The sequence below is a fragment of the Panthera onca genome, chromosome B2 (assembly GCF_046562875.1).
Source record: "Panthera onca isolate mPanOnc1 chromosome B2, mPanOnc1 haplotype 2, whole genome shotgun sequence".
In the NCBI taxonomy this organism is placed as follows: domain Eukaryota; kingdom Metazoa; phylum Chordata; class Mammalia; order Carnivora; family Felidae; genus Panthera; species Panthera onca.
In genome coordinates, this window is record NC_138343.1 from 123,974,883 (window position 1) to 123,991,457 (window position 16,575).

Below are 16,575 nucleotides of genomic sequence, written 5' to 3' on the forward strand. Positions count from 1 at the left end.
ATGGAGTTTTGCAGTGTTCTTCTGCTTCTGAGTTTTGGTTGGGTGTGGTCAGTCTCACCCAGAGACTGGGCCAGAATGGCTTGCCTGCTGTCTTTTCTAGTGGATTTGGAACTCCAAATTCTGGTGGCTGTGGATCTGGACATCTTCACATAACTCTACATAAATCCGTAAGGAGGATGCTTTTCACTCCATGCCGAGGCCCAGACACGTTAGGCCACTACAAGTTTGATGTCTTGGTTGAGCTGCCTGGGTCTCTGACAAACTACTCTGCCTCCCCTGTCAGATTTCCAAGAGGTTCACTGCCCCATGACCAGGAGCAGGTGAGGTGAGTGAGGCTAAGTCATGGAAGTGCAGGGCCAGATCCTGTCTTTATTTAAAATTTGGCATTTCGTTTGCCATGGAATTTTGGCATTCATTTTGAGTTTTTAAAATGTGGCTTTAAAGCACCTCACACCAATCAGAATGGTTAAAAAAAAGAGAAAACAACACAAGAAACAACAAGTGTTGGTGAGGATATGGAGAAAAAGAAAAAAATACATACACACACACACACACACACACACACACACACACACACACAATGGAATATTACTCAGCCATAAAAAAAAGAATGAAATCTTGCCATTTGCTACAACATGGATGGATCTAGACGGTATAATGATAAGCAAAATAAGAGAAAGTCAAAAAGGCTTTCATTCATATGTGGAATTTAAGAACTAAAACAAGTGAGAAGAGACCAACAAAAAACCAGACTCATAACTATAGAGGACAAACTGATGGCTCTAAGAGGGGAGGTGAGTGGGGGGTCTGGGTGAAAGAGTACACTTATGATGAGCACTAAGTAATTTAGAGAATTGTTGAATCACTATATTGTACTTCTGAAACTAATATAACACTGTGTGCTTGTTATACTGGGATTTTAAAAAGGAAAAAATGTGGCATTAAAATATTATTGATCTTGCTGATTGAGTTTTTTAATGCTCCCTAAAATTTTGTGCCCAAGGCCAGTGCCTCACCCACCTCACCCAAGTTCCAGCCCTGCACTCTTAGAAAGTTCTCGTGGCTGCTGGGGCCATCCACATTCAAATCAAGCTTTATTCTGCCTCGTCTAGATTCCACAGACTGTTTCTTCTGTCCTGCTTTGGGCGGAGCCTTGGCAACATGTACTATCAGGAAAAACTGCTCTTTCCTAGGATGAAGGGTGTGCTTAGTAAGACCCCGCTTCCAGGATACCCTCTGCCACGTGTACTAATGTTTTACTGAAGACATTTCCCAGCACCTGTTCCTCCTCCTTCCTGGGCCCATCTCAGAAGCTGAAATAAAGCTTGCTTGTTACAAATCTTTCTTCTGCATGCCAAAGCTTAGACTAAAGCAGTAGATCTGAGGTGTTTCATTAGCGATCCCAAAATCCCTTTATATGGGGCACTAAAATATGAGAGGGTCATTTTCTGACCTGCCCTTTTCATCAAGATTGTCCACTGAGTGTCTCATAACACACAGCCTTTCTCGCTTCGTCCTCCTACTTCTTCTTGAAGGCTGAGCTGTGTTTGCTAGAAGTGATCTTTCTCTGTGCCCTCGCTATACATAAATCTCTCATGGCGCTTACCCGTTGTATCGGCAGTTGTCTAGGGGTTCTGTTCTGAGACCCTATCCTCAAGGAGTTCATATATGTAAATTATTCATCTTGTCATCCCCTAGTTCGGTGCCCTGTAAATGCTTGTAGGATGAAACTGCTTCTCCACACTGCCGTACATATCCCAGGGGACCTGTACCCTCCTCTCCAGAGTCTGAGGAAACATAGTATTTGAAAGAATCCATACCAGAATGGAATCTCAACTTTGGCAATAGAACTTCTCAGGTCTCATTGGCTGACGGGGGGAGGGGGTTGGTCCCAGAGAGTAGAACCAGAAGCCTAGCACCCAATCCATTGACCTCAGCTAGTAGAGTCTTAAATTCCTCCCTCTCTCGTCAACCAAAGCCCCAACTAGCCTGACGTGTATTAGATCAGGGGTTGGGAGTTGGTTAATGTGCTGGGCCAAAGGACATTGACTCTCCAAGGGTTTCAGCTCTCATTGGCCCACGTGGAAGAGGGAAGCTGCCTGCCCTGCCACACTCCCGACGTGAAGTTGACTGTGGAGTATTCCTGTTGTAAAGAACTAAAGAACCTTCACCCCCATCCTGTTCTAATCCAGGATTTGCCCCTTCTCTTAGCCCAGGTTATTTACAACAGGACTGGTACCGATGAGATGAAACAGTCCAGGGAACCCTCAGCCTGTCTTGTTAAAAGGCAGCCAATGGCAATGAACCTCTTGTTGGCATTTCTTAGTGCCCCTTTGACAGCAATCCCAGACATTACCCCGGCCATGGCCCAGCTGCCTTTTGCTTACTTTCTCTGTGATTTTTCACATCCAATCTCAGCCTGATTACTTTTCTCCTGCCAGTTGTTGTTCCCAGAAAGACTCTAACAGCCCTTCTTCCCATTTGCCCTTGTCTGTGTCCCCCACACCTCTCCTGTCCCCACCCTGGCTGAGCCTCTGCCCAGCCTTCTGCTTCATTTTGCCTGCCTGGTCCACATCCTTTTCTCAACTCAGATGTTGGCACGTTCCTCCCTATCTTGATGGGGGGCCCTACTGATCTTTCCTGCAGGATGGGAGCACATTCATCAGCATTTATGCTTTGAGGGAACCATCCATAATAGCTTTCCATGCCTTGTATGGTTTCATTTTAATTGCCTTTCTGCTGCTTTGATCTATTTTAGTGTTTTAGTTCTGTTTTGAACCCTGGAGCCACTTCTACAGGATGTGCAAAATTTATGTTTGTTTTTTAATTGAAGAAGTCACCGTATCCACATCAACTGGGAAAGACTGTGATTTAAAATGGATGAGGACCACAAATACCTCAATAGTGGTTTTCGGCAGGCAGTTTCAATCTCATCGTTGTTTCTGCCTTTCTTGTATCTTGGAGAAGTGTTGGGCTCCCCTTGCTATCCTATGGTCAAGAGAAGGAAGCAAAGGATGTTCTTGTAGAATTCCCAGGTCCTGTGTTCAGCTTGTGCTAACTGAATGGAGGCTGTGGCCTAAGTGCAGGACAGGTGCTGCTTATCAGGCTTCCAGGCTATTCCAGGTGAATTGCAAACATTTGTGCTTCTCACAGGTTTAAGCTCATCTTGAGGGCTCCTCTCTTTTCTGGCTTCTGCCTTTCTTCCCCAGTACAGCTGACTTCCTTTGGCAAAGGCATGCAAATGCAAGTAAATTTTGGCTCTGTTGATATTTTGCTGGTTGTGCAATAGGAAAACAATTTTTTAAAAAAGAAGAGGTTTAAGACAGTTTGGTTAATCTAAGCCTGGCTCATTTTCAAGTTGTAGAGACTTCTTTACGTCAGCAAGTCATGAAAGGAAGGAAGGAGACTCTGTCAACCTTGCTGGAGGTGGATAGGGACCATTTAAGGGAACAAGGACTTGCCCTGGAGCTGACCTGGTGTTCCAGCTTCCTGAGAGCAGGCTTGCCCGAAACAGGTGAGCAGAATGACATTTCCCTGTTGGCCACAAATATTGGCAAAAGGAATGGGGCATGTGGAGAAGCCTTTAGCAGCGGGGATGCTGAAATCCTTGTTAGAAATCAAGGTGCCCCAAAGATCTGATTTCTCTCTTTCCTTCCCCTGCTGCTATGGGAGTCAAAGAGTATTCCTGTCACCTTTAACAACAAATAGCATAAGTAACAATACTATACTATTTCCTAACTTACAAAAACCTTCTTCTGTGTGTTATCTGCCAGCCTGTAGGCCAGTCCTAATGGTTTTGTGTTCTATTCCCTTTGATAAGGAGGACCTACAATTAGCTCTCCATTATAAAGCTTCTCCTTGTTAATAGCCCCTGCCCTAAAAGCACCTGTAAATGATGCAGTCAATTAAAGGAGTGGATAACCCACCCAAAGTAGGATGTAGGGGATCTTGGGCTTGGCTGATATTTTGGAATGTGAACCAGATACTATTAATGCTTGAAAATAGCCATGGCCACTCATCACTCCTTTATGCCAGTTGATGTTTTTATTTTATAGCCCTTGGTTCTAAAGGGAAGTGTTGCAAGGAAACATAAAACTCCATTTTGAGAAAAAATATAACCATCTAATCACAAATTTTCTTTCTTAAGCCTCTCTCTCTCTTTTTTTTTTTTTTTTTTTGAATGGTGTGAAGGTAGGCTTTTTATTCTGTTTGGTTTTTATAATTAAACTGTGCCTTATAGGCGATTTAGGTCCAAATTTCCTGCTTTGTTTCAAAGTATGCCTCTGAGAAATTGTTTCTATTGATGGGTTATAACAGCGGATTCCAAGAGATGGGCAGGGACTGGAGGTTATTGATTCAGTGGTGGAAATGGTTCAGTGAGTTGTTTGTATCTCTCCTTTTCGCCCCGCAGGGCTTTTTTTCTACTGGGGAAAGCACGGCGCAAAAAACTAAAATCATATTTAGTTTCTTGGGACACCTTCCTTTGTTGAATATTTTATATTTTTTCTCTTTTTGTTTTACTGCACATTTAGGTGTGCAGCTGAACTGTTGATAAATCTGTATGGCTATGTAATGACACAACAATACCCAGGTGTATCTTTTTCAAGTTAAGTCCAATAAATTTGACCCTGGAGCTCTCCCTTTACCTGTTTGATAGGCCAGGACTCTGTCAATGCGATGCCTCTTGGCATGCTTACTAGGCTTTGTATTTTCTCAACTAATTTCAGGACACTTGAGAACACAGGTTAACATTTTGAAAACCTTCACTGTGTGACAGGGCCTCTCCTCGGTGCTATGCATCCTGATCTCTATCCTGACGGCTCTTTTGTGAGGGAGGCAAGGGAGATGCTGAGGTTTTGGAGAGACCGGCCAAACTCCTCAAGCTGGCCTGGGGCAGAATCGGGACTGTGCTGGACTCCAGAGTTTACTGTCTTAAATCTGGCGGGGTATTCCCTCTACCATTACTGACTTATCACAGAGGTTTATTTTTTCTTATTTGTAACTTACATGAAAAGCTGAGATATAGAATATTAAATTTCATGCAGTAAATGACTTGATGAAGCACCATCGTTGGAAAGAGCTCTTGGGAAATCTGTATTTAGCCGCTGCTCACTCACGAGAGCAAGGTACTAATGTAGGAATATGGATAAGATCACCTTGTGCTGAAACAACTTCAAATGCAATCTCCAAGGAGTCAGGGCTTTTAAAAGAGGGCATGTCATACATTCAGGCTGAGGGAAGAACCAGGAATTATTAGAGCCATTGAGATTAGTGTGTGGACAGGGCTTTGCCAGGAAATGACCTAAATTGACTTTTCTTCCTTGTGAGGCAGGAGGAGACCTTAAGATCAAAGACTCTGGTCTGGAATTGATGTGAGTACCCACCGGGGAAGCCTGAGTCATTACGTAATTAGCTAACCCTTACCTCTCGGAGCTTCTGCTCACTTGACTGAGGAAACTGCTAAGCAGCAGCTAAGGTGATCTCTTTAGGGAGGGTTATGCTGCGCGAGCCTGCAGAATTACCAAGAGCAGATTCAGTGCAGGACTGATTTTTACCGAGTTAGGCCTAAACCGAAGAAACGCATCCAGCATAGATCACGTGCAGGTGGGAGCAGACCTGGACTAACTTTTCATTTAATAAAGTCCAGAGAGAACTATTGTATTTTAAAGTTGGGGGTGTTTTGGCCTCTGAAACTGTAACTTCCCCGTTGCTTGCTTTCTTTTGTAAGCCCCATTTTGTTTTTCTGTATTTGCCAGCTGGGAGAAAAATCTTTCAAAGACAAAAGGGCTTTTGTATGTTTATTTCAGAGTGTTGGCAGAAAAAAAGCCAGGAAACCGTGTCCAGCTGTGGTTGGTGGGGAGGGGCCTGGACACAGAGGCCACCTGGGTTGACCTGGGGAGGGCTGCTGTGTGTGCCCTCTGGGATCTTAACTCCACTTCTGAAATAAAGCTGGCTGCGGCAGACAAGGCCAGTAAGCTGACATTTGCTGCAAGTGGGGAGGAGAGCACTCGTGTGTTTCAGACGTCGCAAAACGTATAGTTGTAATTTTAAAGTCAGGAGGATATTTGATTAAGAAAGAGAACCGTTGTTGGTTTAAGGTGTGTGCACCCAAGCACCCAGTACAGGGGACGCCTTTATAAATATTTGCTCGTGAGATTACTTGCAGCGTTCGGTCTTGAATGCCAGCATCTCTAGTCGAGGCATCTGGAGCTGTGATCAACAGTAGGAGGACAGTGTGAGGGGGTCTCGGCTGTGGTGGAAGAGGCAGTGGCAGGCAGGGACAGGCATCCCTGGGCCACATGCTGTGTACTGGGAATAGGACACTGACTGTCTCCCCTCTAAGAGCGCACCGTTTGAGGAGAAAGGAAACGGTAATGGTGATACACTAAGTCCTGGCTCCAAGTCCCAGTTCTCCCATGTATGACCATCGGGACCCTGAACTAGTCATTTTGCCTGTCAGCTTCCACAAACGAAGATAGACACTGCAAGGCGTCCGGGTGCCTCTGTTTCCCCAGTGTGATTATTGACTGACCAGTAGATGCAGAGAAAAGCCGATCTAGAGAGACCCTAGTGGGACTACAGAGAATGACTCTGTCTCCCCAAAGAAGGGCTCAGCATGCTTGCTGGCCGCCTCCCGTCCAGGAGAAGAGCCTCTGATTTACCTCCTCCTTCCTTTCATCTGCTGAGCGTTTGAGCAGGAGAGGAGCCGCTAGCCCACAGGGCTTTGTCTCAGGTCCCCCCGTGTGACAGGCATATATATTTTTTTCCAGCTTTATTGAGATATAAGCGACATAACCCTGTGTAAGTTTAAGGCGGACAGCATGATGATTTGATATACGTTTCCCTTGTAAAGTGATTGCCACAGTAAGGTTAGTGAACGTCCGTCACCTCCCATAGCTACCATTTTGCATGGGTGTGGGAGGAGAACTTTAAAGTAAGATCCCACGGTGTTTGTCTTTCTCTGACTTATTTCACTTAGCATAATGTCCTCAAGGCTCCTCCATGTTGCTGTAAAGGGCACGATTTCCTTCTTTCTTTTTTATGGCTGAGTAATGTCCCCCATCGTGTGTGTGCACTGACGCCACACTTTCCCTATCCATTGAGCTGTCACGTTAATGGAGCAGTACTCAGACTGTTCGGTCTTAAAGCCCTTTACACTTCTAAAAGTTATTGAGGATCCCAAGGCGCTTTGTAAGGAAATCTTTGTATTATATCTATCAATATTTACCACATTATAAGTTAAAACAGAAACTTAAAAAATATTAATTCACGGGCACGTGGGGGGCTCAGTTGGTTAAGCGTCCAACTTCAGCTCGGGTCATGATCTCACAGTTCGTGAGTTCGAGCCCCGCATCCGGCTCGGTGCTGGAAGCTTGGAGCCTGGAGCCTGCTTCGGATTCTGTGTCTCCCTCTCTCTCTGCCCCTCCCCCACTTGCACACCGTCTCTGTCTCAAAAAATAAACATTAAAAATTTTTTAATTTTCATTAAAAGTAACAAGCCTATTGTATGTTAATATGAATGACATTTTTATGAAAAGTAACTAAGAAAAATTTAGTGAGACGACTTTTACATTTTTTTTTTTTTTTGCAAATCTTTCGTATCTGGCTTCATAAAAGGAAAACAGCTGGAATCTCGGCTCTGCTTCCACATTCCATCTGCTCCAATACGTAGCTTTGGTTGAAGGCGATAAAGAAAATCCTGCCTCATACAGATAAGCAGTTTAAAATGGGAGAGGAATCTGAATTGCCTTTTCAGATAATTGTGGGTATTCTTTTTTGATAAAGTCCCCCCCCCCCCATACTCCTGAGAGATTGAGAATGGAAAAACTTTTGACTTCGTGGACCCTCTGAAAGGGTCTCAGGCATCTAGGTTACCCTTTGAGAACCACGTCTTCCCCATTTTAGATGTCAGCATCCTGAATCCTTCATTCATAAGAGTCTCCAGCTCTTCCTCTTACCTGAGAACGGGAACTCCTCCTAACCCTGCCTTTGCCAGGCTTGTCCTTGGGCTCCAAGCTTTAGGCCTGCGCAGCAATCCTGTTATTACGCTTTGTAGAGAGACAGATGGCCCTCTGTTGTGTCTCATGCACCTGTAGAACTGTCACCTGGGTCACCTGTCATCCCGCAGAGCTATGAAATTGCCCTGTCATAGCCCTGCAAATAATACTCCTTACTGGGGTCTTAGGAAGATTACATAAGATTTTAAATAAGATGGTCCTTTGCAGAACGTACGTCAAATCATGAGTGCAATATCACTCTGATAAAATAGAAAATAGGCGTATGGTGTTTTGGCAGTTTGCAGCATGATTCAAGTTTTTTTGGTTTATTTTTGTTTCCCCCACCCCCCAGTTAGTGCTGAGTTTCAAAGTGTGATTTTTAGATAGCAGAACAGGTTCCAGGAACAAAGGAGCCGATAAGAATCTGAATTTAAGTAGTGTTATTTCTGATTCCTAAGAATACAGGGAGGACTGATTGGTCTTTGGGAACTAGAAGCAAATCAGCCCTAGCAGGCTCGATCTGCACAACTTCCCTGTGGCTGTTTAAAGTGTTGGTTAAAATAAATTCCAGCATCTGAAATAAGGAAACTGGCATCTAATGCCACTCTGTCTTCCTCTTCCATTTTTGCTTATAGACTCAAGAAGGTTCTTTGAGCTGGCTTCTCTTGGGCCAGTCCAGGATGAGGGTGGCTGTTGATGGGGGCAGGGGAAGCAAACCCCAGTAGCACCACACCACATACCTGCCTAAAGGTAATAGTTTGGTTTTGAACCCGAAGACGTGCAGGGGGTTTCCTAGTTTAGGAGACAATTGTCAGCATTTGTAGAGCCTCTGGGCCTTCCATCCTTTTCCCCTGGAACAGAGACCTTTGGTTGCTTTCCCAACATCCCACCACACCTCCGACCGCCCACAGGACCTGAGTGGGTAACAAGATCTGCTTTTATTGTCTGCCTCAGAGGAGGCTGCCCTATCACAGGCGCGACGTTCCCGTCTGGCCAACGGGTATGCCCTGCGTCAGATGGATCCGCATGGAATGGGAGAGGGATGCTCTCTCAGACTTGTGAGAGTGAAGTTCTTTCTTCCCTGACACTTACCACATTTAAATGATGCTTGGAGTGGCCATAGCTGTGGTGAAGCAGACACTTAAGAGGGTGGGCCAGGAGGAAGATGGAAAGAACCTGGGTTCTTGGCTGTGTCATCAGAGCACCGAATCACCTAAAATTGGGGCCAACCCGCCTCCATGTACAAGCCACTTAGGCAGCCTCAAACCTGTATTTGAACCTCTGACTGTCCTGTCTCCATGTGTATGCTACTTAGGGAGTTGATTTCCTGTCACTTGCAGCTGAAAGCATTCTCCCTGATACACCCACGTTAAAGGAAACCACGTGACCCTCAGGGACCGAGAGGGGAGGGGGCTAGGTGAATTTGGCAGCCTAGAAGATCTCTCGCTGGAATCCTTTTCCTATTGTCTGGCCGCATTTTGACCATTCTGTTGACCTGTTTATTTCTTCTGCAGGAGAAGGGTAAGGAAATTCTACATTAAGTATTTGGTAACTCCCGTGAAATGGTCAGGGAAGACCGCTGAGATGTCTGTGGCATTTACAAGGTGTGAGGGCCTAGACGTGGGGCTTTGTCACCCTCTCCCACACAGTATGCACACTGGTGCATATTATAGCCTTCTTCTGCCCCAGATAGCTGATTTCCTTATGTGCTTGCCGGTAGCTAGATTCTAAACTCTGTCACCCTTATACCCAGGCACGTGGTGTAATGTGCCTCCCCACAATATTGAAGGTAACCAATTATGAAGCATCGATCTTTGCCAGGAATTGTGCTAATGACGTTATACGTGATCTTATTTAATCATACAGTAAGTACAATTGGTACTCATACGACCTAAATTTTAATGAGAAAACTGAGGCTGGAGTGATAAGATCATTTGCCTAAAGTCACACGGCTAATACAGGACAGACAGAGGTTCAAATACAGGTTTGAGGGTGCCTGGGTGGCTCAGGCATTAAGCATCTGGCTTCGGCTCAGGTCATGAGTGCACGGTTTGTGAGCTCGTGCCCCGCGTCAGGTAAAAACCCGAGCCCTTCTTCTCTCTCCCTTTCCCCCTCGTGGGATTCTCTCTCTCTGCCCCTCGCTCCCTTGTGCCCCCCTGCCATCAAAGTAAAATAAAGTAAAATAATAAAATAAAATAGACAAAAAATAAGTATGGGTCTGACCTGAAAGTTGTTCTTTTAACTAATATAATCTATGTCTTCAACGGATATTTGACAAATACCCGTCACTTAGATATGTTAAAATTGGAATTATTGTTGTCCCTGTCTATTCCTTCATTTCCCCTTTCACCTTCGGGAAATGTATTGGGACAGAAGGAGATATTACCTGAATATTGGCTTTTCTCTAGAAATAGCCGTTAGTAGTATATAAGTTATGAATGCCTTCGGCTGTAAGTAATAGAAAGCCTAACTGTGGCTTAAACAAGATGGGGCCTAGGTTCCTCACGTCTGGGAACCTACTGGCCCTCATTATATGTGGCTTTTTGTACCACCAATGGCTCTTGCGGCTGCAGTCGTCACACCCCCCATCCAAGACGGAAGGCAGCAAGACGAAAGGCCGAAGGTCAGTGCAAACTAAACAGGTCTTGTCCTTTTTCTCAGGAAAGCAAAAGTGCTCCAGGAGCCACAAGGAAGGCTGAAAAAGTAGGGAAAACAGGATTGTCGGCAATGACTTAGACCATTCTTGATCTACCACTTGGGGCTGACCATGCTGTCAGCCAAAAACACAGTTGGAATCGAGTTGCTAAGAAGCCTGCTAAAAGTGCGAGCCACGTGCCTCAAAGAAGCAGAGGCCGTTCGCATTTGAGAAGGCGATGGAGATACCCCATCTTGCTCATAAGATGGCTGAGCCATACGGAGACAGAGAGCTGGTTTCCTTAGACTCTGCTGCTCTTCTCCCTCTGCTTCCCTCAGATTTCCATCAAGTGTTGGCTTTCAGAGCTCTCTCATATCCCTACTTGGTTGATTCTTCCCGTCCCTTTGAAGGAGCTCAGAAAGCTTCTGCCTTTATCTTGTGAATAGAAACTGCACACCAGAGAGACCTAAGTCACACGCTGAGGATTATACCCAACATTTGTTGGCCAAAATGAACCCACAGATTGCCAGATCAGGCCAGAGTTCTTCTACCAGACTCCATTGCCTTCCCTGATACAGAGATCTTTCCTTATAGCTTCACACTTAAACCAGAGCAGGGGGACTTCCTGCCCGGACCCCCCGGGCTTTCAGTCAGGCAGGCCCCAGCGACTCAGCTTCCTAGCACTGATGGCTCTGGCCTTTCGGGGACAATTGGGTGGAGCCCAGCCTGCATAAAGCTATCGGGTCCCTCCGAGTCCCCAGGGAGAAAGGACAGTCAGTCAGTGGGGCTGTGAAGAGTAGCAGTAGGGAAGTGCTCATAAACTTGAGTATGAAGGTTTCCCCAGGTTGGTCTGACTCTGTCTTTGAGCAGCAGGGTTCCTCATCATTTTGGTCCTGGTCTTCATGTTCCTGCCTTCCCAGGCTGGAACTAAGAGTGCCTTGGTGCCTCTGACACACAGGGAAGAACACCGTGATGTGAATAGTGTGTTGGGTGACTAGACAAGGTATCTGTGTAGCCGGAAGAGTTTCGGTGGTGGAGTTACTCTTGGTTTTCCATAGTTTGGGGACCTTTCCCGTCAATAGTAGGATAGAAAATGAGTGGGGGTTCTTTTTTTACCTTGCAGAAGAAGAAACCCTTAGCTAGAGATCTTTACATAGTGAGATTTTGCCAATATAAATAATAATTATAACAGAATTATAGTATTTAAAATACTTGAATACTTGATAAGATTTTTTAACTTGTTTTATTTTTTATTTCTGAAAATTTACACCTAAATTAGTTAGCATATAGTGCAGCAATGATTTCAGGAGTAGATTCCATAGTGCCCCTTACCCGTTTAGCCCTCCCCCCGCTCCAGTAACCCTCAGTTTGTTCTCCATATTTATGAGTCTCTTCTGTTTTGTCCCCCTCCCTGTTTTTATATTATTTTTGTTTCCCTTCCCTTCTGTTCATCTGTTTTGTCTCTTAAAGTCCTCTTATGAGTGAAGTCATATGATTTTTGTCTTTCTCTGACTAATTTCACTCAGCATAATACCTTCCAGTTCTATCCACATAGTTGCAAATGGCAAGATTTCATTCTTTTTGATTGCCAAGTAATACTCCATCATGTGTGTGTGTGTGTGTGTGTGTGTGTGTGTGTGTGTGTATACATATGTACCACATCTTCTTTATCCATTCATCCACCGATGGACATTTGGGCTCTTTCCATACTTTGGCTATTGTTGATGGTGCTGCTATAAACATGGGGGGTGCATGTGTCTCTTTGAAACAGCACACCTGTATCCCTTGGATAAATGCCTAGTAGTGCAATTGCTGAGTCGTAGGGTAGTTCTATTTTTAGTTTTTTGAGGAACCTCCATCCTGTTTTCCAGAGTGGCTGCACCAGCTTGCATTCCCAGAATACTTGATAAATTTATTCTCGATTTTCCCTTTCTTCTGTGAGAACATCTTTATCAGCCTGCAGGATTCCCTGGCTTTGTGGGTACCCATACAGGTGCTTGTGCAAACTCACCAAGTCCCTATTTGGATTTAGGCCATTTAGGGCCAAACCTGTAGCAGTTTGGCTGTGTTGCATTTGCTCTGTGTGATCTGTGACAGCTGTGAGTGCCGAGAACCCTAATGCCAGGCCAACTTCTGTTAACACCCATAAGGGGGAGGAGCTCCACCACGGCCCTCCTGGTTGAGTCAAGCTTTCAGTCCCTCGCTGTCCCGTTTTCATACCCTAGGCTGGGATTGTTGTCAGGCAGCTTTTACTGTCTTGTGATCTTTAATCATTTCCCTAGGAAAGCAGTCCGCTACTGGTTTTTTTCTCTTGAGTGTGTTAAAAAAAAAAAAAACACTGCACGTATTTGTTTTTCTCCCAGTACATGTTTCATTTAGGAAGGCCATGCAGTTGTATAATAGATTGGATACTTCCTCGAGTGGAATAAAGCAGCTCTGTGCTGATGTATTGTTACAAATACAGCTGCTTTCAGGGTGACTGGGTTCTAAGGCAGTTTACAGGGTTGAAGGGTAACTAGCACCCAGACACAACCCCACCCTTTAAAACTATATTTATCCTGAGAAACAGTCTTTTCTTCATTTCAGAGAGTGCCAGACATGAGGCTATCGAGTGGCAGATTAATGTGGATCTTACTCAGCCGAGTCTACAGGCTGGGAGAGGGAAGTATAGAATCTATAATGTGTTTAAAGCAGACAGCTAATAAGGAACCAAACCAATCGTTTTGGCTTTCGCCCACAGCCTATTTTTAAAAAGTGCTTACAGAGCAGAATCTATTGGGATACTCAGAAGTTGAAACACCACACACATATTACTGTTGGGAGAAGTTGCTATTTATGGGAATATAAAATTTTACATCATCGTTCTCTGTCTGACGCTTATTGCCAAAATGTATTGCTTAGGGGGAGTGATCACTGTACGTGGATGGCTGAATGTGATTTTTGATGCCTATGGGGGAAGAACTGTAGAGCGTTTAGTGGGACAGAGGCTGTCACTTCAAAATATAAAAAGGCAGCAGTTTCTTTTCCCAGCTTTATTGACAAGTAATTTACAAATCAGTATATACAAATTAAACTGTTTAATTTACAAATAAAACTGTGTATATTTAAGGTGTACAGCATGATGACTTGATATGCGTAGACATTGTGAAATGATGACCACGATCAAGTTAATTGACACATCCATCAGCTCACATAGTTATAATTTGTGTGTGTGATGAAAACACTTGAGATCTACCGTGTTAGCAAATTTCAAGTATGTGATACAGTGTTACTAACGATAGTCACCACGCTGTACGTTACATCCCCGGAATTTATTCATCTTATAACTGAAAGTTAGTACCCTTTGACCAGTATCTCCCTATTCTTCCACCCTTTGGCCCCTGGCAACCACCATTCTACTCTCTCTTTGACTTAACTGTTTTAGATTCCACCAATAAGTAGATCGTGCATTGTATGTCTTTCTGACTCTGGCTTATTTCACTTAGCATAACGTCCTCTAGGTGCATCCATGCTGCTACAAATGGCAGGATTGCCTTCTTTCTTATGGCTGAGTACTAATCCATCATGTGTTTGTGTATTTATCCTAGGTATCTGTATTTAAGTATAGATATCTAGTTATATCTGGGTGGGTGGGTAGGTAGGTAGATAGATAGATATCACATTTGCTGTATCTATTCATCTGTTGGTGGACACTTAGGTTGTGTCCGTGCCTTGGCTATTGTGAATAATGCTGTGGTGCACATGGGAACACAGATATTTCTTTGAGACTGGTTTCATTCCCTTTGGGCGCGTACCCAGGGATTGTTGGATCATATGGTAGTTCCCTGTTTAATTTTTTGAGGAACCTCTGTACTGTTTCCATAAGGGCTGTACTAATTTACATTCTCACCAACAGCGCACATCCTTGCCAACACTTATTATCTCTTATCTTTTTGATAATGGCCATCCTAACAGATGTGAGGTGATGTCTCATTGTAGTTTTGATCTGCGTCTCCGTGATGATTAATGATTTTGAACAGCTTTCTAATGCACCTGTTGGAAATTCATGTGTCTTCTTTGGAAAAATGTCTATTCTGTTTCTTTGCTCATTTTAACGGGATTATTTATAATTATTGAGTTGTATGCATTTTGTACATATTTTGGATATAACCTCTATCAGATCGACAGTTTGCAAATATTTTCTCCCATTCTGTAGGTTGCATTTTCATTTTGCTGATTTTGTTTCCTTTGCTGTGAAGAACTTTTTTAGTTTGATGTCATCCCACTTGTTTATTTTTGCTTTTGTTTTCTGTGCCTTTGGTTGTTATCCAACAAATTGTTGCTAAGGCCAATGTCAAGGAGATTTTTTACCATATTCTAGGAGTTTTGCAGTTTCAGGTCTTACATTTACGTCTTCAATCCATTTTGAGTCAATTTTTGTGAGTGGCATAAGAGAGGGGTCTAAAAGGTAGTATTTTGTCCTACAATATGAAATATACTTGTTTTAAATTATCTAGAAAGTAAAAGAATATACAAATAACACACTTGTGGGGGAAAAAAGAATGTTTTTAGTTGGCAAAGCATGTTGTTACTGCAGAAAATTCAAAAGCCTAGAAAACGTCATTCCTGATATCTAGTGTCATGTTGTTTGAACTATGTAGTAAGTTTCATTACATCAGTACTTTATAGATGAGCAGACAGGCATGGGGCGGCTAGCACTTGCCCCAGGTTACCCAATAATAACTGGTAAGTCTGAATTCCAAACCTTGACAGTTGGACGCAAAAGTCAGATCATCTAGGGATAATACATCTTAACATTGCTTTTTCTTTTGAATGTATATCATGAAAATTAGGTCACAAGGCCTGTAATGTTTTGCAGCTTGCTACGTTTACTTAGTATTATATTGAAAAAAAATTTTTAGATGCCATTAGGAGTTCTTTAAGAACATTTCGAGGCTATTAAAATTCCATCAAATTGATGTACCATAGGAAAAGTCATTTTAATATTTCCCCCATTGTAGTTATAATTCTAAAAATTGCTAAAAATTGGCATAAAATTCTGGAGAGCTCCTCTTTGAAGGTATGGTCTCAATTTTAAAGTGTATGCCATTGTAATATGAGTAGGGCAGTTTCCTTGCTTAGTAGATTTCACAAAGACCTTGATTACCAGTTAATTGTGAGCCAAGAAAGGTGAATACATTCCGCCCCCCACCCCCCGACAGTTAACAATTTTCCTAACCACCCATGTAACCAGCCACTGTGTCCTGTGTCATGGGGGTGAGGAAGGCACTGACCCTGCCAAGAGGGGCTCTAGAAATGCTACTAGGGTCAAGCAGAAGCGTGAAGGAGGGCAGCATTCGTGAAGATGGATGGATGTGTAAATAGAGAGGACATGAGGTTTAAAAGCCCTGAGCATGCCTTTGATGAACAATTGTTAGCCTTGAATGGTACAGTCTGTCTTGACACGGGAGATCTAAGCTTTAACGTATTGTCCTTGGCCTTTCCCTGGATTCAAAGTAGCCTGATGCTTAGCTTTTACATGTTGGGCTAAATTTGACAATGTAAGGCTGAAGAGTTTATTGTTGTAGACAAAAAGTCAATGAAAGAGTAAAAGACACAGGTTCTTCTATTTTCTGCGACCTGTGGGCCTGTACCTTTTATATCTGAGTGCACTATTCAGGTGGAAACAGTTCTCAGTTATACCCATCCTGAGAAAAGCGGGGGTTATCATATTGGCTTTTGTGTGCTGGATTGTTTGGGGGGAGAACATAGGTCAACTGGAAAATGAAAAAAAAAAAACTTATTACTTTGGTCAATATTCAAGGATGCCTATGCTTGTTTCCATATTGTAGATGTCTTTATCCTCTCCTTTTAGCTTTTGCTTCCTCATGATAGAGAGGTAGCATGTTGCTGTGGAAAGAGAATCTGGATTCTTCCATTTACCAGCCCTTTTACATAATTTGA

The 16,575-nt window shown here is 43.6% G+C and overlaps 1 protein-coding gene across 3 annotated transcripts in view; it reads left to right on the forward strand.

Annotated features, from left to right (window-relative positions):
* The window catches only part of ARFGEF3 (ARFGEF family member 3), a 185,259-nt gene that overhangs the window by 15,658 nt on the left and 153,026 nt on the right, over positions 1 to 16,575 (forward strand). The window contains exon 1 of one of the 3 annotated variants that reach the window (XM_060616771.3): positions 5,256 to 5,372. The exons of the other annotated variants lie outside the window; for them this stretch is intronic. Coding sequence (XP_060472754.2) covers positions 5,371 to 5,372 — 2 coding nt within the window. The 5' untranslated portion in view covers positions 5,256 to 5,370. Of the gene's footprint in view, positions 1 to 5,255; positions 5,373 to 16,575 lie in introns of those variants that run through there. 3 annotated transcript variants of the gene reach the window in all.